The sequence below is a fragment of the Pseudorasbora parva genome, chromosome 6, assembly GCF_024679245.1.
Source record: "Pseudorasbora parva isolate DD20220531a chromosome 6, ASM2467924v1, whole genome shotgun sequence".
Taxonomy (NCBI): domain Eukaryota; kingdom Metazoa; phylum Chordata; class Actinopteri; order Cypriniformes; family Gobionidae; genus Pseudorasbora; species Pseudorasbora parva.
Window position 1 is genome coordinate 19,901,662 of NC_090177.1, and position 26,548 is coordinate 19,928,209.

General features: G+C 36.6%; 2 protein-coding genes across 2 annotated transcripts; both read left to right on the forward strand.

Annotated features, from left to right (window-relative positions):
- Nucleotides 1-254: 254 nt before the first annotated feature.
- Nucleotides 255-8,207, forward strand: troap (trophinin associated protein). The gene is made up of 18 exons (XM_067447247.1): nt 255-473; nt 609-683; nt 1,832-2,048; nt 2,331-2,793; nt 2,913-3,043; nt 3,223-3,268; nt 3,346-3,485; nt 3,605-3,662; nt 4,554-4,663; nt 4,753-4,816; nt 5,069-5,199; nt 5,282-5,345; nt 5,825-5,892; nt 5,972-6,070; nt 6,162-6,269; nt 6,368-6,677; nt 7,674-7,849; nt 7,946-8,207. The coding sequence occupies exons 2-18, from the start codon at nt 628-630 to the stop codon at nt 8,018-8,020; spliced, it is 2,316 nt and encodes a 771-aa protein (XP_067303348.1). The 5' UTR covers nt 255-473; nt 609-627; the 3' UTR covers nt 8,021-8,207.
- Nucleotides 8,208-10,827: 2,620 nt separating this feature from the next.
- On the forward strand, nt 10,828-26,398 carry pfkma (phosphofructokinase, muscle a). The gene is made up of 22 exons (XM_067446058.1): nt 10,828-11,005; nt 11,763-11,836; nt 11,921-11,998; nt 13,661-13,850; nt 14,916-15,081; nt 15,183-15,227; nt 15,546-15,654; nt 16,340-16,435; nt 16,544-16,636; nt 16,746-16,871; nt 18,766-18,830; nt 18,952-19,015; nt 19,107-19,253; nt 19,474-19,544; nt 19,618-19,705; nt 20,226-20,378; nt 22,701-22,865; nt 22,941-23,002; nt 24,638-24,749; nt 24,841-24,940; nt 25,838-25,943; nt 26,056-26,398. Exons 1-22 carry the CDS (start codon nt 10,915-10,917, stop codon nt 26,207-26,209), a joined length of 2,355 nt encoding a protein of 784 aa, XP_067302159.1. The 5' UTR covers nt 10,828-10,914; the 3' UTR covers nt 26,210-26,398.
- The last annotated feature ends 150 nt before the right edge of the window (nt 26,399-26,548 follow it).

The window sequence follows — 26,548 nt, forward strand, 5'->3', positions numbered from 1 at the left end:
CGGTGTTTACCATGGTGTTTACCCGCCAACTAGCTGCTTTGTCTCTTTCTATGGTCCAAATTTCTATTGTGTGCCACTGCCAGACGTTAAAAATAATGAACCCATAATGGAATAAACGGTAGAAGTCACGTGATTTAAAGCCGCATCTTTGTTGCCATAGTTGTGTCAATAGCGCTCAGCTATTGGCTGGTGCCATGTCTCCGTCAGCCAGTAAAAATGCGCGCTTTTTACAAACTAGTCCGGAAGTCAACACGGCACGCTACTGACGCTAGCGAGCTTTTCACTGGGCCAGTGTAGGGTGGCTTGACGTGGGAGGAATCCTACTGTAGCTTGTAAACAACATAAAAGAAACTGCAAATTTTTTTAGATATTGTTTAAGCCCAGGTGCCGTTACGTACGTATGTGTGTGTTAGTCAAATTATTTACCTAACGTAAGTTATTTGTTCACGTGAATCCATAACAACTAACGTTAGGTAAGTTCCGCAGAGCTTGCGTACTTTGCATTTTTCTTATGTTGTAAATTGCTATAGTTTTATTTACGATTGAGCGAACATGTTTTTTTGTAAGGAACATTTTTCTGATTAATCTCAAGACCCGTCTTGTTACAGGCACTGAATCCCACTCGAGATGGCGTCCTCTAACCCTCTGCGACCCCAGAACAGAAGTCAACAGGACCAACCAGGGTAAAGTAAACTGATCATTAATAGCAGGGCTTCCCATTCCTGTTCCTGGAGAGAATTCCGATCTAACACACCTGGTTGTCTGTAACTATCAGGTGCTCGTAAATATCTTAATTAGCTGCTTCAGTTGTATTTGATCAGGGTTGGAGCTGGATTTTGCAGGAGGGTTGATTCCTTAGGAAGAAGATTGGGCATCACTCATACATTTTTATCAGCTTTCTCCCACTCAAGAACCAGTGCCCCCACTTCCATAATTGATTATTCGAAAAAGGACCATTCAGAATAACATTATATTATATGTTATAAATTTTGTTATTTTTGGTCGATTTTTAAGCTTTACATTTATTTATGTCTTTAATCCACACAGCAAGTAAGTTCATAATGATATGGTTGAATCTATCTACATCTGTCAAGAAATGTCCATGGCAAGCAGTATTATTATAGATACCATTATAGTTTTTATTCCTAATTAGAATTTGTATATTATGTTTTCATTTTAGTCTTGAAGATTTAGATCTCATTCTAAGGTAATAAAATGATACATTATGTCCTGCTATTTTTGTTGTGTTTTTGTCATTTTTATTTTGTAGATGTCTATAATTTAAAGGGTTAGTTTACCCAAAAGTGAAAATTCTGTCATTAATTACCCGCACTTGCCATGTTGTTCCAAATCTGTAAGATTTTTGATTTTCAAGAAACAAATGAAGATCTTTCTGGTGAAGTCTGAACTACCACTTTGACACTTCAAAAAGCTTGAGAAGAAATTGTAAAAATAATCAATATAAATTGAGCGGTTTTAGTCTAAATTTTCTTGAGACATGATCACTTATTATGATGAACAGATTGAGATTTAGGCTTTTATTTACATCTAACTGAACTAGCACATCGTTTTTGGTAAATAGTAGCTCAAGCATGTTTGCTTGACCTGCGAGAACCATTAGGGTTTTTGTTCTCAAGCAAGTTTGGTTGATCTTCTGTTTATTTTATTTATTATCGTTGTTTATTTATTTTATTCAATAATTTTTTTGTAAATTAAAACCAATTATTGTCAATAATAATCAATTTAATTAAAACCCATTACATTTTCAAAACTTTTATTTTACAATGATGCTGTTTTATTATTTCTGATCCATTATATTCAATGCATTTAGGACCTTGATGACTCAGGATTTGAAGACTAAACTCAGTGCTTCTTCTAAAAGAGGATCTGAGAATCTGGACCCCAATGCTTCTGCTGAAACTGCAAAAGGAGTAAATAAACTGAAAGTTGTCAGTAGGCTTCCAATCCTCGCTAAATCTCTGCAACCAGCTCTAAGTGAGCTCTCCCAAAATCCCAGTCACAACAGATGGGAACAGAGGCCTCTTACAGTAAGGACAAACACTTCTGATCATTACACAAATCTAAAATAAATTACAATGACTACCAAGCAATTTTAAAGGACTAATTGACCTAAAAATGGACCTAGTATTTTTACTACTTCAACTTCTGCATATGTCAGTTGAAAATTTTGTTTTTCATCTAATATCTCCCAGTATATTTTATCTCATCTCAGCTTTATTTTAATTACCAAAAACTATCTTTTAATAGTTTGTTTCAGTTATTAATAACACTGCTACATACATATTGATGAATTTTCCATTTGTCCCCAGGGTAAAGTGCAGAACAAAAGGACCTGCACCAAACCAATTCCTTTCAATCTGTCCCAGTCCCGCTCACGCAGTCAGAGAAATGCAGACATTCCTCAAGGAAAAACACCTCTAGTGCATTCTGCCCGACTAACACCAGTGGCAAAAGTGAGGAACTTAAATCCAAGTGCCAAAACTGAAACCTTAAGCCATAAGGCGACGACACCAGGTGTCCTCAGGGCCACAGCTAACAAGTCACACACGGATGTTCACCCACCTTCACAAGAATCTGGATGCACTGATTTAAGTTCACGTTTAGGTGGCATCACTCTTAAACAATCTAAGCTTTCTGAAGACTCAGCTTGGAGTCATTTATGTAAAACTTCACTTGTTAAAGTAGGTGTTACTTCTGATAATCAAGTACCAAAGGATAAGTACTGTTCCCAAACTGTCCCATCAACTACGCAAAGCCATGCAAGCAGTAAAGGTGAGCATCAGATCTTTTTTGAGCGTCAAACTATTCAAATTGTCTTAACAGTGTTCATGGTTCTTTGTTTATTTTAGCCAATGGTTGTATATAATTGATTTATGTGCATGTGAGTGCAGGATCATCATCAAACCTTCTATCAACTGTACACAATGTCCTTCCATATGAGGGATCGAGTGCTGTTGGGACGCAATGCATGATGCCGCATTTATCTGCCTGCCCGCCTGGACTGGGAACCTCCAATCATGTGGTTAGAAATTGTAGAAAAGTTCTGCAATAAAACCAAAATGTTTGCTGACCCTTCATAATGATCATGCCAGTTGTCTTTTCAATCTATTATGATGATGTAATTTTAAATTCTTTGCTCCAGAAAGATTGTTACTCTGTATGTACCTGGTTAGCTGGTACTCATGTATTTTGATCTTTTAGCCTCAAACAGTTGTGAAGAACATTCATCGTGTTGACGGCACCGCAGGTTAGTTTCCTTTACAGACTCCTACTTTTTTCACCGACCATAAAGATTGAGCTTTTTTTCTCTCTTTTATTTTCAAGACAAAGCTTCGCCGTTTTCCCCTGACCCTTTGGCCCTACGTAGTATTCTACAGAGTGATGGAACAAGACTGGAGGAGCATGTTGGAGCAACACCCAGAGTATCAATCTGTCGCACTGGCAGAGGAACTTCTATTTATTCAGTGAGTCCAGTCCAGTGAAGTGTCTTTTCACACAGTGATTGATATTTTATTTTTATAAATGGTCCATTCAAGTATGATAATTTGTAAAATGGATGTAACCATGTCCACATCCACTTTAGGCTCAAAGAGTGCCGGTCAAAAAGACTCCAGCTCCAGCAGAGGCCCGAAGCCCTACAGGTATGTATTTTTGTCCATCATAGTGAGTTTTAGCAGACTTTTATTCAAAAGTTTGGGGTCAGCGATTTAGAAAACGGTTTTAATAGAAGAAGCATGCTCATAAAGGCTGCCGTTATTTGATCAAATACAGTGATGCAGTAAAAACAGTAATTTTATGAAATATTACAATTTTAGAACTTTTATTTTATCTTAATATATTGTAAAATAAGTTTCCTTTGAATTTTCAACACCAATACTCCAGTCTTCAGTGTCACATGATCCAGAAATCATTCTAATATGATTTGATTCTAAGATGATTTGCTGCTCAAGAATCATTTCTTATCAATGTTAAATATGGTTATGCTACTTAATATTGTTTTTTTATTGATTATATAAAAATGTCAGCATTTATTTGAAATATAAATCTTTTGTAACATTGTAAATGTCTTTAATGTCACTTTTGAAAAATTTCAATGCATTCTAGCTGAATGGAAAAAGGTGGAACCACTTTACAATAAAGTTTTATTGGTTAACATTAGTTTACTACTTAAGTTAACATGAACTAAGAGTGAACAATAGCTTTACATAATTTATTAATCTTATTTTTCAACATTTATTTATACATCAATAAAATCAAATGTATTTGTTCATATTAGCTAATGTACTGTGAATTAACATCAACAAACATTGAACAGCTGGATTTTTTTATTAACCAACATTAACAAAGATGAATAAATACTGTAATAAATGTATTGATCGTTGTTAGTTAATACATTAATATTAACAAATGAGACCTTAAGTATTACACAAAAAAAACTATACTCACCCTAACTTTTACATGGTAGTGTGAAATAGTTAAAGTTTAAGACTTCAATTTCATCTTATCTTTTTTTGTATGGTTTGTGCCTGCAGGAAGTGCCTTCTCTCCAGATCCATCAGTGCTCCGTGATGTTCTACTGGTCAATGGAGCAACATCTCGTGCACCGACCTGTCTCCCAGGCAGAGGAACTTCTGTTTACTCCGTAATACTGAATTCCCATTCATTTTCTTAATTTTGAATTTTGAACTCCATCAAAAAAAAAAAAAAATGTAAATGCCTTGTTCACATCAGGCTCAAAGAGTACCAGTTAAGAAGCCTCAAACGAATGATTTAGCAGCCGGCAAAGCTTCTGCAGGTAAGCGTATATACACAACATTCAGCTTTGCCATCATAAGAATAAATTACATTATAAAATATATTAAAAAACAATGTTTGGTCAAATAAACGCAGCCTTTGTGAGTATAGATTTCCTTCAAAAACATTTTAATTTTACTGACCCCAAATTTTTGTACTGTATATGCTGTTATAGGTTACAGAACTTTATTATGTGTAATTTGAATCTCTTCTCATCCTATAAGATTGATTTGAATGTCATGCAACCCTTTAGGAAGTGCTGTGTACTTCTCCCCTGACCCCGCAGCCCTGCGCAGTATTCTACTGAACGAAGGTATAAGGGCTTCTGGAGAAACACCCAGAGTTTCAACCTGTCCCACTGGCAGAGGAACCTCCATTTATTCAGTGAGTCTTCTCAAAGTGATTCAACTTTCAGTTGTGTGCTAGAATAAAGGCATTTTGACTAATGTAACTTTAATTATCTCAGGCCCAGAGAGTCCCAGTGAAGAAGAATAAGCCAGAAGCCACGGCGGCAGCAGCAGCTTCTCAGTGTAAGTTTCACTAGCCATGTTTCCATCCACCCGTTTCTATGAACATTTTGAGAAATTGCATAAAAAAGCTGGATGGAAATGACAAGATGCCCATAAATTCTGACAATGTGCAAAAAAACTACAATGTAAAACTAATTTAGCGAGTAAATCTCTTGAAGCACAACAAAAATGTCTCGCATGATTGCATTCCCAAACACCAGGCATCCGAACATAAGATAACATGTCAGCGTTTATTGTGTTTTGTCTGTGTGCTCTGAGACACAAATCATTTATGATGTAGGTTAAAAGATTGCAGTAACTTCCTTTTTTTAAATTAGATATGTTATAACATATGGAATGGAAGCAATATTCATATTCCAATTTTGCACACAAGTTACATTCGCAACTTTAGATAGAAATGCAGCTAATCTCCATCGTTTCTTTTCCTTCATCGTCATGCTTTATTGCCTATAAATCACTGTTTCTCTGCTGTGGTGCAGGTGCAAATAGAACACCAGTGATGAAATGGACACCGCAGCGGGTGGCGAACACCAAACCACAGTCAATGGTAAATGTTCTCTTGTCTTGGTTTGTAGTTTTTGAAACCATTTGTATCCCAGGCTAATTTTTACTATTTCTGTTTACAGCGGAAGCTTCTTACCACCCAAAAGATGTCCAGTTTAAGGGGCTCTCTAGGTTTGTGTGGAGGCCACCAACCCAGTACTGGACTCTTGATGTGCCATGAGGTAAAACGGGCCCAGGATGCAGAACCCTTGACATTTACTTGATCTTCATAATAGAATGGCATGTTAACACTGGGTGTTGATTGTGTTGAAGGGGGAGGATGTTGTTCAAAGGTTATTTAAGGACCAAGATCAGATGGACGATGGCCGAATAGAACAAGATGAGGCTACTTCGCAACAGTTAATGAAATGTCACCAAACTGTACGATTGCTTTAACTATAAAACATTACTTTATGCATCACTGGTCTAATCTCACGAGTAAAACACGAGTAATCTCACATTGTCTTTTCTTCATGCAGGCTGAAGCTCAATCAAGAATTAAAGAAAAGTCAGATTCAAATCATTGCCACACTGCGAACAAAGGCAAGAAAACAGCCCAGCCATTCATACAAGCTGCACACAGAGGGTCAGTCATTGTTTTCTCATCAAGCCAAAGACTTGGATCAGACCGGTCTCAGGATACTCTGAAGAGCACTGGTGCTGGTGCCGCTCTGCAGCTCTCTGAAGATCGGCATACATCCCATAACGCACTACCACCTTTATCAGACCAAAGAAATGGATCACAGATCCATCCTAGCTTAGACCGGATTAAGCAAAGCCACACAAAAGGTAACCATGCCATCCAAAGTGAAATTAAAATCCACCTTTTTGTCCGTTTTCTTGTACCACGCAGTGGTGCAAATACAGTTTTAAAGGACAACTCCGGGGAATTTTAAGGGTTAATCTTGATCATTATACCTTTGTGAGTACAGTCTATAGGGGAAAAAAACGAACCGGATTGGTGCTTGCTACACAGAGTTATTACAGTTAATGCCCAGAGCTCCCACTCAGCTAAAATGGCAGTTATGGGGGCATAAACGTAAAGGGTGTCTTTGTGCCTCTTAACAGACACAAAATGCAATTAAAATGTCTGTCTAACATAAACAGGTCCCTTACATGACAATAAAATGTTTAGCCATTTAGCCATTGTTTAAATTCACCTAAACGGTGTGTTTTACGGCTAGTTGTATCTCACGCTGAAGTCCCGTGGGAGCCTCACGATCGGATCATCACTCTATGATGTCCGGTTCACGAATGAAGCATTCTTTTTAGTGAACCGATCGAACCAGTTCACCAAATCGGACTGAATCATTCTAAAACAGTTTGCGTCTCAAATCAGCGCTGACCACACAAGTTACTTTAGTTGCTCACTTTCTGACATGATTGACAGTCCCTCCGAATAGAAATAAACTAATGTCTTGAATTATATGTTGAAACACCAACCGTTCACTGACCTGAGACATGTTTTACTGAGAGATCTGATGAACTCACAAGCAGCTGATACTGAGCATGTGCAAGTAATTGAACGAGCAGCGGTTCTCGGATCAGCAGTACAGAATCGAAAACCGTTTCTTTCGGACACTCTGTGGGTACAGTCTATAGAAAAATAAACAAACCGGATTGGTCCTTGCAACACAAAGATATGATGATCAGGATGAACTTAAAAATTCTCCGGAGTTGTCCTTTAAATCACCATATCTGTCCAACGTTATCAATTAAAGACATTTAAGCATTTGTAGTAGTAACATTTCACGCTATGGTTGTAATGTTTCCATCTGTCTGTAGCTCCTACTGATACACACTCTACCGCTGTGACTGCTCTGCGGCGGCGTCATACGCCTCTGGAGGAGATGATTCTGGATGAGGAGTGTGCTACGTACACATCTCGCCTGCTTTCCTGCCCACTGCAGCCCCGCTGTGGCAACCCGGTGGCCACCACACTTCTGTTTCAAGACTCTACTGTGAGTGATTGTTCTGTTCTCAATTTTGCATGACGAACTAAGCTGTTTGTCAAATTGAATAGCTGTTGATGCATCTTATTTCTGTCTTCTCTATAGAGTTTTTCACCCATTGGCCTGTCCTCACTGGTGCATTTTAATTCGGTTCCTTCTGGTTCCTCAATCAGAGCATAAAGGCAGATGTACTACAGCACATTTGAGTTAGTATTTCTAGTTGCACTTTTGATTCACTGTTGACAACATGACAACTCTTTTTATACTGAACACTTTCATCATTTTTATGCTAAACTTGTCACTGACTGGAAACACTGTGTGGTTTCAGCTTGTCTCTTGTGTAAAGTGTACAATAAATCTATATATAAACACAAAGTTTGTTCTTTTCCTGAATAATGCTATTACAAGGTTCTAGATGTTTATGCAATCACAAATAATGATATGACATGGATAGCAGTACCCAAGGTTTCCCAGTAGAACATTGCCCAAAGCATCGCACTGCCTCTGCCGGCGTTTCGTCCTTCCATAGTGAATCCTGGTGCCATGTGTTCTCCAGGTAAGCGACGCACACGCACCCAGCCATCCAGGTGATATAAAAGAAACCGCGATTAATCAGACCAGGCCACCATCTTCCATTGCTCAGTGGTCTAGTTCTGATGATCATGTGCCCACTATTGGTGCATTCGGCAGTGGACAGGGGTCAGCATGAGCACCACCTTTCTATCAGAACCAGCATTAACTTCATGAGCAATTTGAGCTACAGTAGCTTGTCTGTTTGATTGTACCACAAGAGCCAAACTTCACATGTCAGTAGTTATAATTTTATGCCTGAATGGTCTTCTTAAAAAAGAGAATTTTTTTTTTTTTACAAATTAAAATATGTATATATATATATATATATATATATATATATATATATATATATATATATATATATATAATATTATTTTTAGTTAGTTAAAAGCCACATTTAAATAAACTACAAATGCCATTTCTAGAAAAGTTGATATCTTGTAAAATGCCATACAATCCACAAAAACCTTTTTTAAATACTTTTAACCATTATTTAATGGAAAAAATACAAAGAAAAGTTTTGACTGACCAACACTGTATTTTGTAAATGTAAACGATTTTGCTGGCTGCAACATGCTATGAAAACATTGGGACAGCGGCAAATTTAAAGTGAAAAGCTTATAGAATATTCAAGGTAATCTCCACAATAAGCAGGTAAAATGGTAATAGGAGAGGATATCGTGATTGAGTGTAAAAGATGGCAAAGCAAAGCTGGGTCATGGAATCTCAATTATTATAGATCAGTGGTCATAGGTTAGCTAATTAGTTCATTTTCATTTCATTAAAGAGACTTGCCAAACAACTCAAAAATATTACATTTCTCAATCAAAGATTGCAAAGAATTAAGGTATTTCACCATTTACCATACATAAAATTGTATTTAAAAAAAATAGATTAAGGAAATCCAGAAAAATCACTGTCTGTATAGGGCCACTGGGCCAGGCAGGAGACCTCTGTTGAATGTTCTTGACCTTTGAGGCCTCAGATGGCACTGCATGAGAAACCATCATGCTACAGTGTTAAATATAGCCATGTGCTCAGTAGTACTTTGGAAATCCGTTTTCACTTAACACAGCCTGCCACTACATCAAGGAATGTCACTTGAATCTACTCAAGGAGAAACTATTCATCTATTCAATACAGAGATGCTGCCGATTCCTCTGGGCCTGAGATCATCTCAGATGGTCTAAAACCTTGCTTACCGATGGTCTAAATCCTGCTGTATAGGGGACCCCCCACCACCACACAGTTTTGATGTCTCCTTCATCTGGCACACCTGATCAGTTTAAGAGACTGCAAGATTAAAATTAAGTCGCAGCCCACTTTTATTTTTTTAGGTATATATATATATATATATATATATATATATATATATATATATATATATATATATATATATAAATATATATAAATTATTTTAAAGGAGCTGTGTGTAAGAAATGTATTTCAATCAATCATAAAATGGCCCTGATATGTCACTAGACTATGTTACTATATGTAACAAGAAATCATGTTAATTTCACATTTTTATATCACTGACAACAGTAGTCCGGCCAGGATAGTCATTTAAAAGTTGCTGTTGCAGCCCTCAAGTGATTTTAATGTTGTCATGTTGTGTTTTGGCCTGAAGCTCCACGCTCCACCTATCGACCAATCACAAAGTCAGTAGTGTTTTGGCATCTGGGTTGTAAGCTATTACTCTAGTTAGCACAGCTGCAGCTACAAATGTTCTTGCTGGATCCTGCAGCATATCTGGCAACCTCCAGTCAAGGGGGAGGGGGAGAAGGGATACACCGCTCTACAGTCATCTGAAAGTGATTGGTTGCATACACTTTCTTTAAAACAGCAAATTTATTTCACAAGAATTGTTGACACACACACAAACACAGGCCCACTGTCACAATTTAAATTTAACGAATAATACCGATAAATAAGGCCTATATAAGGTAAGACAATTAAATAGCATTCCAAAACTAGTTTTTGTTAATACAATAAAGTAGCCACCACATTCATTAAAAAATATAAAAAATAACATTGAGAGAGGAAAACATTGGAGACATTTTCTTTTTACTTTTGTCAGTTAAAGACAGGTTAAAATGAATTAACTAAACATACTCTTGATTTTATTGCATTTTACAAAATGTCCTAGCTTTTCTGAAAATGGGGTTGTATTCTAAATAAATATTCAAATAAAACATAACATTATGTAACATCGAGACATGGCAGACTTAATATTTTTTTTCTGATTTATTAAGTATGCAACCTTTGCTGTGTAATTAAAGTTGATACTTTATATTTAGCTGAGTCAGAGGGTGTGTGACTGTGGTGTTTGTGTTTGTGAATGTGAAATGAAATCCAGGGGGTGGGCACAAATCACTGGAACACTTTCCTATTAAACCCTTCCTTCTGGAGCCCCTGGCTTTGAGAGACGGCGCTAGCACGTCTTTCATTTGCCTACTTTTCCAATTCCCTCTGCCACTAATTTCTGGAATACCTGAACCATGTCAAACATAAACACAGCTGGGATGGACCCGACAAAAATGGGGCTCGGACGGGCCATTGCTGTACTGACGTCAGGTGGAGATGCCCAGGGTAAGTAGCCTACTGATCCGCCTCTTAGATTTTTTTTTTGCTAGTCCCTATGGTGGTTTTCAAGAGGGTGGTAAAAAAAATGCCTACATGGATAATTAGATCATAATACTTTTGGTGCAGTTTTTAGACTATGCTTGCAATGCAAAAGAGGTTTCCTGATCAGATAAGGTCAAGTTATTCATATTTCTGTTTAAAAAATGTATCATATATACATTGTGCTGAATTGGAAGACACAATAAAGGCCACAAAAATACATAAATGAACTTACAATGAGTTGAATCCATGTTCAGAAGCAGAAAAGAAAGCACAAAATGTATTGAAAAAAAGAAATCTTCTGATTTGCTTAAGTCTAGTCCATTAAGGTCAATGCTCTTGTAGCCTTTACCTTTAGCCGGTAGCTCTTGTACCCCGTCTATCCATTTCCATAATTGAAGGCTAAATTTATCTCCAGTGACCTTCTTCTGAAATGACATGAGGTTATGGAGAGTAGCAGGCTTTTCCACAGCTGCTCACTGTTGAAACTAGAGACACTGAGTGGCGTTTTTGTATACAACGTGATCTTCACACCTTGAGCTTTAGTGTTGAATTAAAAGAATTAAGTTATCCCTTGTTCGCATAATTCCACAATCTGTGGAATGAAATATCATGTAAGGTATCCTTCTTTACTTTCCCACTTGCTCTGTGTAGCTTTTTAAATCTCTAAAGGTAAATATAATTATGATATGAGAACAGACACAGATTTTCTTATCTATTGCAGGGATGAATGCAGCCGTGAGGGCCACTGTCAGGGTTGGTCTTTACACTGGAGCCAAAGTGTTCTTTGTCCATGAGGTATATTGTTTTTATAAGACTAAAATCAAAAGTGTCCATGCCAATCATATTGGTTAACAAATCATGTCTGTTCACTGTGTGCAGGGCTATCAGGGATTAGTTGACGGAGGGGATAACATCCGTCCCGCTACATGGGAGAGTGTGTCCATGATGCTACAGCTGGTGAGCCTGTACTTTAAGATGCTATTCCTATACTAGAGTGTTAAATACTAATACAAACTACTTATTTGCTAAAAGACAAAATATTCTAAAAGAACATACAGGTCGAGTTCCTATCTCAAAAAATTAGCATATCATGAAAAGGTTCTCTAAACGAGCTATTAACCTAATCATCTGAATCAACTAATTAACTCTAAACACCTACAAAAGATTCCTGAGGCTTTTAAAAACTCCCAGCCAGGTTCATTACTCAAAACCGCAATCATGGGTAAGACTGCCGACCTGACTGCTGTCCAGAAGGCCATCATTGACACCCTCAAGAGAGAGGGTAAGACACAGAAAGAAATTTCTGAACGAATAGGCTGTTCCCAGAGTGCTGTATCAAGGCACCTCAGTGGGAAGTCTGTGGGAAGGAAAAAGTCTGGCAAAAAACGCTGCACAATGAGAAGGGGTGACCGGACCCTGAGGAAGATTGTGGAGAAGGACCGATTCCACACCTTTGGGGACTTGCGGAAGCAATGGACTGAGTCTGGAGTAGAAACATCCAGAGCCACCGTGCACAGGCGTGTGCAGGAAATGGGCTACAGGTGCCGCATTCCCCAGGTCAAGCCACTTTTGGGCTACAGAGAAGCAGCACTGGACTGTTGCTCAGTGGTCCAAAGTACTTCTTTCGGATGAAAACAAATTTTGCATGTCATTTGGAAATCAAGGTGCCAGAGTCTGGAGGAAGACTGGGGAGAAGGAAATGCCAAAATCCCTGAAGTCCAGTGTCAAGTACCCACAGTCAGTGATGGTCTGGGGTGCCATGTCAGCTGCTGGTGTTGGTCCACTGTGTTTTATCAAGGGAAGGGTCAATGCAGCTAGCTATCAGGAGATTTTGGAGCCCTTCATGCTTTTATCTGCTGAAAAGCTTTATGGAGATTAAGATATCGTTTTTCAACACGACCTGGCACCTGCTCTCAGTGCCAAAACCACTGGTAAATGGTTTATTGACCATGGTGTTACTGTGCTCAATTGGCTTGCTAACTCTCTTGACCTGAACCCCATAGAGAACCTGTGGGATATTGTGAAGAGAAAGTTGAGAGACGCGAGACCCAACACTCTGGATGAGCTTAAGGCCGCTATCGAAGCATCCTGGGTCTCCATAACACCTCAGCAGTGCCACAGGCTGATTGCCTCCATGCCACGCCGCATTGAAGCAGTCATTTCTGCAGAAGGATTCCAGACCAAGTGTTGAGTGCACAACTGACTTTTTTTGTATTAAAAACACTTTTCTTTTATTGGTCGGATGAAATATGCAAAAAAAAATTAGATTTTTTTAGCTCGTTTAGAGAACCTTTTCATGATATGCTATTTTTTGAGACAGGAATTTGGGGTTGTCATGAGCTGTATGCCAAAATCATCAGTATTAAAACAATAAAAGACCTGAAATATTTCAGTTGGTGTGCAATGAATCTAAAATATATGAAAGTTTCATTTTAATCATTACATTATGGAAAATAATGAACTTTATCACAATATGCTAATTTTTTGAGAAGGACCTGTATACTCATTAATGATGACTGGTGTTGGTCATTGATGTTGATAAGATAACATCCAGAATGAGTTTTTCTTTCATGTGCACTGTATGTATTGTCTGTTTTCTTTCTTTCTGTCTGTCTGAAGGGTGGTACAGTCATTGGTAGTGCCCGCTGTAAAGATTTCCAGACCAGGGAGGGCCGTTTGAAGGCTGCCTACAATCTTGTCAAACTGGGCATCACTAACCTCTGTGTAATTGGTGGCGATGGCAGTTTGACTGGTGCCAACATATTTCGTACTGAGTGGAATGACTTGCTGAAAGATCTAATCAGCAAAGGTAAAGAACGATGTACTGAAGGTACCATTGAAACAATTTATTGAAACACATTAAAATGTGTAAACATAGCCTCCACTATGTAAACCCAAACAAGTTGGTCAAACTAAAAAAAAATGGCCTAACCTTTTTTTAATTTAAGAAATTTAAGTAATTTTAAGTAAGTAGAGCTTGCAGATTTTTATTTTGTAATCACACATTTTAACTGCACTGAACTTGAAATACCTGAGTAAGCTAATTCACTTAAAAATATCATGTATTCTCACATTTTTAGAAGTGGAAACTTGACTAGATTTAACTTGCTAATTCAATAAATGCCACCTCACTAATTGGTTACACAATGCTTTGGTAGCATTGCCATAGCACTTGTTGAATGAGGACAGCAATGTAATACATTTAAGATAAATCTGTTCTCAAACTAAGATCAAGCTCTCATTACCATGATGTTAACCCTACAAAAAGAAGAAAAAAAAAATGTTACAGAAACTCTTAACAAAACATTTAAGGGTTGGTTCACCCAGAAATGAAATTTCTTTCATTAATGACTCACCCCAATGTCATTCCACACCCGTAAGACCTCCGTTCATCCTCAGAACACAGTTTAAGATATTTTAGATTTAGTCCGAGGCCTTTCTGTCCTTTGAAGTGTATGCCCACTTGCTGTCCACTTGCTCTATACAAGATGTGATTGGCCCGACCAGAGTTTGGTTTTTACAGCACAGAAGTGTATTGATAGTTTCTAGACTTCACGATACTCGTGGCAGATTAAATTTGCTGCCGCTAGGGTGCATCTAGATTTCTAGGCTAAAGTCTATGGGGAGTTGCTAGACAACACTCGCTGCAAATTAGATTTACTACCACTAGGGTGCGTCTAGATTTCTAGGCTAGTGACATATTGTATTTTCAGAATTCTTTGATGTATAGAAAGTTCAAAAGAACAGCATTTCTTTTAAATATTTTGTAACATTTTACATCTCTGTCAATTTTGATCAATTTAATGCACAATTTTTTTTACTGACCCCAAACATTTGGATGGTAGTGTAAACTGAATTTTCCATCTGCACACAGGTAAGATCATCAAAGAAGAGGCCAAGGCTTCATCTCATCTGAATATTGTGGGTATGGTTGGCTCTATTGACAATGACTTCTGTGGAACGGACATGACAATCGGCACAGACTCTGCCCTACATCGTATCATTGAGGTGGTGGACAGTATCACCACAACTGCACAAAGGTCAGAAATATGTGTAATTGATCAAATGCCACCAATCACTATTATTTTGTTTAGACATGTGTTCCTACATTGTGATTTTGACCTCTGCTCTCACCCACCAGCCACCAACGTGCTTTTATCCTTGAGGTGATGGGAAGACACTGTGGGTAAGAGCGTGCGTGTGTATGTGTGTTTGCTTATACACTGAAGTGAGCTCATATGAGCAACAGAACTAGAGTCAAAGCCAGACCCTCTAAGACCCAAACCCAGAGCAAAACCAGACCCTGTAACACCCAGATCAAATGTGCAGACGCCGGAATCTAACATTTAGTTGTTAAATAGATCTCTCTCTCTCTCTCTCTCTCTCTCTCTCTCTCTCTCTCTCTCTCTCTCTCTCTCTCTCTCTCTCTCTCTCTCTCTCTCTCTCTCTCTCTCTCTCTCTCTCTCTCTCTCTCTCTCTCTCTCTCTCTCTCTCTCTCTCTCAGTTACCTGGCTCTGGTTACTGCTCTTGCATGTGGTGCTGACTGGGTGTTTATTCCTGAGATGCCCCCAGATGACGGGTGGGAGGAGCACTTGTGCAGAAGACTGACCGAGGTACAACGCAATAGACAACACACAAGAAACACACACACACACAAATAATATAATTGTCAGTCACATAGTTCAACATCCTTGAAATACTTAACCGTTTGTAATTGGTACGATTTTTTTATGTTTTTGAAAACAAAAAAAAGTATATTAAGCTCACAAGGGCTGCATTTATTTGATCATAAAACAGTAATATTATGAAATATTAATAATAATCTTTAATAATAATCTTATATAAAAAAATATAATTTATCCCTCTGATGGAAAAGCTGAATTTTAAGCAGTCATTACTTCAGTCTTTAGTATCGCATGATCCTTCAGTAATTATTATAATAAGTATATTTGGTGTGCAAGAAAAATTATCAATTTTAAAAACATAGGAAAAAAAAAAATATATATATATATATATATAATTATTTAAATATATCATTGTTTAAATATATATAATTATTTAAATATATATAAATATAAAATATATATTTACATATAAATAGTGATTTGTAATAGTAAAGAGATTGTGATAGTAAAGAGTAATTTGATTACATTTATTGGAAAATAGTTTTTTTTTTTTAAATGTTTTAAGTATAAATCTAACCAAATGTAGTAAGGTTTGTGGTTAAATCATGCTACAACAAAAGAATTTGCCTATAGGGCATTACAAAATAATTCATAATTTTGTCTCCTCAAACAGACCAGAAATGCAGGTTCTCGTCTAAACGTGATAATTGTGGCTGAAGGAGCGATCAATAAAGAAGGGAACCCAATCACCTGTGACCAGCTAAAAGATGTAACTTAACCCTTTCACTAACTATACTACCCATGTTCTTGAAAGAGATGCTCTAGCCTAGCGATGCCAATAAGTGCACTTTGATTATGTTTATCTGTTTTCATTCAGCTGGTGACAAAGAGGCTGGGCTTTGATACTCGTGCTACTATCCTTGGACACGTGCAAAGAGGTGGCACCCCCTCAGCTTTTGACAGAGTGCTGGTGAGTCCTACTGTTCCAGCCCTACTTCACATTTTCTCACTTTTCCCATTGGATATTCCACAATTTTTATTTAATATGAGTTTAAATGTGCGTGTTTGTTGTGCATCAGGGCAGTAGGATGGGTGTGGAGGCTGTAATGGCTCTGCTAGAAGCCACTCCAGAAACTCCTGCCTGTGTAGTCAGTCTCTCTGGAAACCAGGCTGTCAGACTCCCCCTGATGGAGTGTGTGCAAGTGGTGTGTACATTTTTATATAATCTATCTTAAAAGGTTAGAATGTAGAAAGGTACAATGAAAAGAAAAAAGGTTCATTGGGGTTTATGACCCTAGGGTTCTATAAAAGGAGAAATGTTTAGACTCATTGAACATGCATTGTTATAGATCGTTTTGATTATGTGTACGTGTCTAACAGAATACCTTTAACACGCTGGACATGTATGGGCCAGGGCTCGCAAAGCCCAACGGCCCGGGGCTGTGTGTTTTCCAGACGGGTTACCAAAATGGAAGTCCGTTGGCAGGCCAATGAATCTCGTAATATTCCTTTATTGTTCTGCGCTTTTCTCTCTCTCGACTTGACATTTAAAGGGCTTAAACGTTCGTACTTATATCTAACGATCGTGCGGGCTATGTTATACAAAAATAATAGTCCAATCAATCGCGGGTAGATGAGAAATAAATCATTGTGTTTGTTTGATAAAGACGTAACGTTAGTCTACTTGAATCATTCCGGTTGCCGCTTTCAAAACAACCCCTCCCTCATGTGAACTGAACTGACGGGCATAGATCATAGGCATAGATATGACAGGAGCTGAAGCTCATTAAATATGCAAATATTATCCAATCCTTGTCGTGGGCGTTTACTTCCAAGTCTCTAGTGCCCATCAAAACCGTTTAGTTGACCTCAGCCAACATGAAAAAGCCAGTTCATGACACCCCCTCTATGGTAGCCTACGTAATATGATTTCAATGAGGAAAAAAATATTTGTGGAGTTTTTCCTGCTTAAAATAGGACACTTTAACAATAGCAATAAAAAAAAATCATAATTTTTATTTTAATTTATTTTTTAAAAGTTTGTTGCCTCAAGGCAACATTGTACCACAACGGACAAATTTAAACTTTTTACGTTTTCATGTATAAAAAATAAATATATTTATTGAAAAAATCCATTTCTTTAACCAGAGACCTGAACAAACACATTTATCCAATTTATAATGTATTACAAATTTCATATTTAAGAAAAAAGCAACATTTCAAATTCAGCTGTTGCTCTCAGGCAACATTGTACCATCGTGGAAACACAAGTATTACCAAACCATTACATCAAGCCATCACATCAAGTTATTACATCAAGTTATCACATCATGTTATCATATCATATCATAACCATCTTCATCCTCATCTCCATCTTCGATCTCACCCACACTCTCTCCCTGCCGGATTGTCACTATGGCCTCATCTTCCTCATCATGTGACACCTCATCCTCACCCTCATCAGTTGTGTTTTATACCTTTTTTGAGTGCTATAGAAAATGTGCAGATCATAATATATGCAGTTATAGTATGTGTATTACTATTTTTATACATGCATTACAATATTGTGCAAAAATGCAAATATATTTAGATAATTCTAACTCTTTTCCTTACAAATATGCTGTATTTGTATAGTGTGTCTGCTACGGCCTTACGCGATTCCATTATGGTAGCTACAATGTTCCCTTGAGGCAACACACAGTTTTTTGTTATTTACTCTAAAACATTTGATGATATATAATGTAAAGTTCTTGAAAATAAATCTTTACTAACCAGTGAAGGTGACTAATATTTTTGTGGGTGATTATTAACATTTATGTCACAAATCGCTTACGTTTCGGTGTGTGTGTCAGAGTGCGAGACCTCAAGCTATTGTTTTTCATAGATTGCATTGCATTTAATAACATTTTTAAACATCAAGCAAGTCACATAAGTGTGCCCAGTCTATTCTCTGATACACTAATATACTAATATTCTAATATACATTGCGATATGTACATTTGCGATATTTTGATAATTTCAATATATTGCACAGCCATAGTGTATAGATACTTTTTCAATGTCTTCAAAATTCTCAACTTTTTTTTCTTCTAATTATAGACCAAGGATGTCACTGTTGCCATGAAAGAGGGTCGATTTGACGATGCTGTAAAACTCAGGGGAAGGTGTGTTTAGAAATGTCACTTTTTCACTCTTATTTTATTATTATTATTATTATTAATAGCATTGTAAACTTGTATTGCATTAGTATTCAGTGATTTGTATGTGTCTGTGCACTGTATGCAGGAGTTTTGAGAACAACTGGAACACATATAAACTCTTGGCTCATGTGCGCCCCCCTGAGACAAAGGTGAGGAGATTCATTGATTTCTTCTCATTTCTTCTCTTTTTCTTCTATTTTTTATCATGTGTTTGTTATTGTTCAACTTTTTGTTTGTCAGGGTAACATTAATGTGGCTATATTAAACGTGGGTGCTCCCAGCGCTGGCATGAATGCAGCTGTTCGTGCAGCCGTCAGGATCGGTATCATCCAGGGTCACAACATGCTGGCGGTTCATGATGGCTTTGAAGGTCTGGCTCAGGAAAAGGTAGGCAACATAAACGAATCAAGTAGTTGGTGAAATGTTTTAATGCTTTTGAAAGATGTCTCTTATTTTGACAATGGCTGCCTAATTGACTAAAAATACAGTACAAACTGTAATATTATAAAATATGGTCCAGCAGCTATGTTGTAGCACTTAATCCTGTAATCCATTGTAAGGGTTTTAGAAAGCCATTGCAGTGTCATCTGTGTTACATAATCTTTAGATTGAACCCATCACTTGGGACACCGTTGGAGACTGGACAGGGAAAGGTGGCTCTGATTTGGGAACCAAAAGGTACTGATCACAACATCATTTATATTTCTGCAATACTTGAAAGTATTTTAATTTTTTTTTCCTGTTAATTCAGGGTGCTACCTGGAAAGTACATGGAGGAGATCAGCTTGAATATTGCCAAGTATAATATTCACGCTCTGGTGATCATTGGGGGCTTCGAGGCAAGTGACGAAATGATATGTCCATGTCCTTTCCTGTCCACATTTTGTTTAGGCCACATTCAATTATTAGTTCACCCATACATGAAGTCTGTCATTAATTACTCTTCCCTCATGTCGTTCCAAAGACTTTTTTATTCACTTATAAACATTGATCTGCGAACATAAACAGAAGCTCATCCGAACCTGCTTGACGTGCGAGAACAAACCCCATTGGTTCTTGCAGAAGCTCAAACGTGTTGCGTAACACACTAGAATGAACCTCATTGGTTTGCGAACATGCATAAGCTTCCATTTACCACAACTGATGTGTGAGTTGATAAACGTGAATAAAAGCCTACATTTAAAAAAAATGTAAGCATCAATGTGGTTTGTTGCGTCTAAGATTTTTTAGATAATTTGTGTTTCGAAGATGAACGAAATGGGTTTGGAACAACATAAGGGTGAATAATTAATGACAGATTTTTCATTATTGGGTGAACTATCACTTTTTAAACTGCTGTCTTCACATTCCCTTTATCAGGCATTTTCAGGTGGACTAGAGATGGTTCAAGGCAGAGAGAAGTATGAAGAGCTGTGTATTCCCATGGTGATCATTCCTGCTACTGTATCTAACAATGTGCCCGGCTCAGACTTCAGCATCGGAGCTGACACCGCCCTTAACACCATCACCACGGTTAGAGATACAGCACACACGCTATCTACATGTTAGGGATGCACAGTTAATCAGTACCATACTAAAGTACCATAGTGTAAGGCAATATTTTAAATGCGTTCATTCATTTAAAAATATATATATATTCAGTTTTGTATTTATTTATCTATTTATTTTAATGGTTTGTTTTTACTTAAATGTAATCTTTAGCAAATCTCAAAATGAATATATATTTTACATAATGTGCATTATATGGCTGTGATGCCTGAAAGTTCTTGCATTTAAAAATAACAGATTTTATGGCAAGACACAACAGACAAAACCATGTGGGTTTTTTTGTGTACTGATCAATTCTGAGAATTTGGCCTTTATTGTTTATATAACTTGTGTGTGTTTAGTGGAAAGAAAAATACACAATTAAATGTTTATTTTATTACACTTTTTTACAATTTTATTACAATTTGTGCCCTTAATTTCAATTACAAAACTTGAAAGGTGCAGTGTGTCATATTTATGAAGATCTATTGACAGAAATGCAATATAATATGCTTAACTATGTTTTCAGTGATGTATAAAATACCTTACATAATGAACCATTCTTTTTTATTACCTTAAAAAGAGCCATTTACAGTGAAGTCTCGTTCGCCATTTTGCGCCGCCATGTTTCTACAGTAGACCTAAACGGACAAACTGCTCTACAGAGCGCTAGCTATTCTCTGCTGTCTCAAACGACAAAATCTTTGTCCTGTGTCGGCCACTGTAGTTTCTCTATAGACCCGTTTCCACCGAAATTACCCAGAACAATTTGTACCAGGAACTTTTTCCCCCCAGACCTGCTACTGTCTGCATTTCCACCGGAGTCTAAAGTACCGTGAAGATTAGTCTGGTGACATAGGACTGCGCATATCGACTTCACAGTTCCCACTGGATTTCGTCCTCCGACCGCAAATAAACGTAATAAACCTGAACCTCGTCGTCAGTCCATCGGTCGTACTTTTTAAACTCCATTGCTGATTTGAATATCAAACGACTCTTTGGCCAGCTACAAACTAGTTGCGTGGCGTGTCCGTTTTTATTTTGGCTCTTTAACAGGTTCGAGTTTGCACACTGCCTGCTCGAGCCGCACCAAAAACGCATGCATGTTAGAAATAGAACCAACACCTATTTTTCACGCGACACGCAAGTATGTTGGAAGCGTTTCCACGCAAAATATACAACAGGGAAAGTATGTTTAAATGTCATTTTGACAGGAATACATATAAATAAATGATGAAATATATAACTATTGATTTTGAAATATTGCACCTGTCAATATAGAACGAAATACTCTGTAGCATATTTTTCCGTCAATACTGCAGACGATGTCTTTGGTGTATCAGTAGGCTATATATTTATGTTTAACATAGCAGCAGCGCCATGTCAGACACGTTTCTGGTGTGCAAAGACATAAAAGGTAACGCAGCCAGTGTGTAGCCGCTTACTGCATGCACCGAAACAGACTTTTAGGTGGAAATACAATGCTGGGTGAGCTCAACCAATCAGCATGTTCAGTGCCTAAGTCCCACCCCCGAAAGTTCCCGAACTTTGAAAAAGTACTATCTTGCGAGCTGGGCCGTTTTGAGGGGGAAATCTTTACCCTGAACTTTTTTACCCCGGTTCCTGTGGTAGAAACATACCAAGTACCACCCCAAAGTCCCTATAGTTCCTGGGGAAAATTCCCACGGTGGGTAAACGGCTTAAGTGCTTCGAAGGGGAAGGGTGAGCATTGGGTGGTTGCAATTCACAACCTCACCACTAGATGTCGCTAAAATTTACACAGTGCACCTTTAACGATCATTTTCTCAAAATGAGTTTTTTTCTCTGAGCCAGAAATCTTACGTACACCAAACTTTACTCTTTCATTTCTATGAAGGTTTTTACAGAAGGATTTGTTTTGTTGGGATTTTTCATTCAACTAATCTCATTTTTAAAAACATTTTTAACCTTTGTTTAGATTTGATTTCTGGATATTTAAGCAAAATTATTGCACATTTAAGTACATAATGACTCATTTGCATATTTAAACATGGCATATGAGACTGTTTAAAACAATTGTCTTAATTTACCGTGATCAGTCTGGGGAAAGTATGGTGGATATCTATTAGTTAAAAAGTTACCCTAGTATTCACCTGTGGTGTCTTGCCTTAAGAGTTTTTAAGAACTTGCCTTAAGAACAAAAAAGCCATTTATCAGTTATTGAACTTGACATAAATAATAATGTGATTATTATTAGCCAGAATTGTAATCCTTGTGCATCCTCTGTATATGTTTAATCTGTACTGTTCTCACATGAGGTCTCTGTAGACCTGTGACAGAATCAAACAGTCGGCAGCTGGAACCAAGCGCCGTGTGTTCATCATTGAGACTATGGGAGGATACTGCGGCTACCTGGCCACCATGTCTGGTCTCTCTGCAGGAGCTGATGCTGCTTACATATATGAAGAGAAATTTGGCATTCGTGACTTAGAGGTAAACAAGTAACTTGGAACAAATAGCAAAGACAATGGACTTAATGATATCACTCAAAACAATTCATGTTTACAGACAAATGTGGAACATCTTGTTGAGAAGATGAAGACGACTGTTAAGAGAGGCCTAATTCTCAGGTTTGTCATTCAGTATTCGTAATATCCCTGTTGAAAAAAACAGCATATCCTGTTTAGGTATGTTTTGAAGCATGGCAGCTGGTTTGAGCTGGTTCATATGCTGTTTTTTTTTTTTAACAGGGATGAAGACTGTTTTAGTTTGTTTTTAGCTTTGAGGTATAAAAAAAAGAAAAAATGGTAACACTTGAGAATAATGGTCCATCATTAATAGGTAACTATGCAGGAAGTAATGCAGAACTAATGAGTAGTACTACATTAACACTTCAGCTACTACTATTAATTAATATAGAAACAATCGTAACTAGTAAGTAATATTGATTTAATTAACCAATAATTACTGAAGGAGATTATTATAAGGAACATTATAAGGAACTTAAATTTTTTAAATTTACATTTAATCATTTAGCAGACGCTTTTATCCAGTGACTTACAAAAAGGGGAGAGCAATAGAAGCGACTAAACAAGCAAGGGCAACAACTTGCAAGTGTTGTAAGAAGTGTCAGTTAAACACTTTTTACTCTGAATAAAGTCATTAAAATGCATCACTAATTAATAACCCGAGTGTTACCTAGTCACTATGCAGGAACTAAAAGTGAAAATGTGTTTTTCATTTTAAAATAATGGTCCAGGGTCGTATTCACAAAACATCTCAAGGCTAAAAGTAGCTCTTAACTTGCAGATTTAGGAGAAACTATTAAAAATAATGGGCGTGTCAGTCCTAATTTTAGGACTCCTAAATGTTTTCTCTAAGAGTTTTTTTACAAAACATTTTTAGTGCTAAAACCAGCTCCTAAATATGTGTAACATTAGGAGGACTATAGTCACGAGGACTCCTAAGTCACTAAAGATCATCAAACAATCATAATGGCTGTTGCAGACATTTCCCTCCTTTCTCTCTTTCACTTCACTTATATATATATATATATATATATATATATATATATATATATATATATATATATATATATATATATATATATACAATTTATTAATTTAATAAATAAAAAATAAAATAATGTCTGATTACATGTGGCAGTTGTTCCCACTTACAAATCTGAGTTCACATTTACAAATGATTTGATGGCGAAAAAGAGGAAAAGAAGCCTGTTCAGAGTTCGCCCCCGTATCTCCGGCTTGGCAGCTTTGTGAATAGGTTTAAGAGAAAACGCTTACTCAAGAACTTTTAATGCTATTTGGGGGATGAATTGTTTTTTTAAATATGGCCTCAGGTCAATAGTATATCCTGCATAGTGGCTAGGTAACACTTGAGTAATTAGTGATATATTTTATGATCACATTGAGAGTAAAAAAAGACTACTGTTCATATCTCAGACACGTTAATGTTGTGAGTAGTAATTCATTTGAAATTCTTTATAATTTGTCATATTTACCTATTAGTTCTTAGTAATGCCAATCTCCTAAATGTGATATTACTTAGTAGTTAAGCTTGTTTCTATATTAGTTAATAGTAGTAGCTGAAGTGTTAATATAGTAATAATAGTCCTGCTTTACATTATTCTAAAATGTTACCGGAATAACTAAAAACAGCATCTTTAGCATGGATCAGTTTATATTGCAAATATAGTAGAACATGAATTGTTAAAATAAACACCTTTAAATGAACATGTCTTGTAGAAATGAAAACTGCAATTCCAACTACACTACGGATTTCATTTTCAACCTTTATTCAGAGGAGGGAAAGGGTGTTTTTGACTGCCGAAAGAATGTCCTCGGCCACATGCAGCAGGTTAGGTGTAATAAGCCCTGTTTATTTATAATATAAATTAAGAATCCACATTTAATAGCAGTGTTTTGTCTCACATACATTCTTTTTATAGGGTGGCACACCGACACCTTTTGACAGAAATTTTGCTACCAAGATGGGTGCTAAGGCTGTTCTCTGGCTGACTGAGAAGCTGAAGGACTGCTATAGACATGGTGAAAAATAATGCAGTCTGATATTTCCTTAAGTTTGAAGTCGTCTGTGACAACACTGTAGATCAGTCTGCTTGAAACCACTGTTACTTTCATATTGCTCTGTTTGTTTCATACAATGCAGTATTAATATTATTTAAATGATTTATTATTTATATTATTTTCTTTTTGTTGATTTGACTTTGGTTTTTTTGTACAGTTGAATGGACTAATTTGGCTAAGCATAAAATTAATATAATATACACTACTGCTTAAAAGTTTGGGGCCAGTAAGTAACTTTTTTATCAAGCAAATGATGCATTAAATTGATCGAAAATGACAGTAAAAACATTTATAATTTTCAAATAAATGCTGTTCTCTCAAACTTTACATTCATCAAAGAATCCTAAAAATTCTTCATGGTTTCCTTGAAAAATCAGTATAATAGAATGATTTCTGAAGGATCCATGTGATTGAAGACTGGAGTTATTATCCTGAAAATTCAGCTTTGCATCACAGAAATAAAATTCATTTTAACATGTAATATAAATTAAATAAAAATAGTTTTGAACTATAATAATATTTTAAAGATAGCACTGTTTGAAGTATTTTTGGTCAAATAAATGCAACCTTGGTGAGCATTATATATATATATATATATATATATATATATATATATATATATATATATATATATATATATATATATATATATATATATATATATATATATATATATATATATATATATATATATATATTTGATGAGTAACGAGGTTATGATATTCAGTTAGTCAGTCACTCACAAAGTAATATTAATTTTTTATTAAATTATTATTTATTATTTTGTGACAATGACCGGCTGGTAGTACATTATCCCTTTAAATACATTTTTTATTTGTGATTTGACTGTGTGTACAGGGCGAATCTTTGCTAACACTCCGGACTCTGCGTGTGTGTTGGGCATGAGGAAGAGAGGACTGGTGTTTCAGCCTCTGGCTGAATTGAAAGAACAGACAGACTTCGAGTAAGAATCTTCCTTTATCCCGTGCCAATAAATGCATATCATTCAGACGTTTGTCCTCACTAATTCATTAAAGTATCAAAGTATCAAAAACTGTCTTATCTCTTTACCTCAGACACCGTATTCCAAAGAGCCAATGGTGGTTGAAACTGAGGCCGATTATGAAGATTTTGGCCAAGTACAAGATTAGTCTGGACACCTCTGAACATGCTCTCATGGAGCATGTCATAAGCAAGAAGCCTCCAGTGCACATGACCCTCACAAAGTAATCATAAACGAAAATGAGGATGGACAGATGTGATTGACTACACAGAGCATCTTAACAAACATGTGAAAGGACGAGTGATCATGAATGTATCTATTTGTTAACCTGTCTTAGAGTCTTATTCTTTCATTTTGTTTGTAATTATGGTAATACTGTATTGCAATATGCAAATTAAAATAATCTTATTATTAAATGCCCTTGGTTTTCTTTTATATATGTAAAACATTATACCAAAATGCATTTTACAATATACCAACATACAAGTAGTAACATGCATTTTTCAACACACATGCATGACTAAAAGAGTAATGTAAATAATGTAAGAGAAGCGTAAAATACAATT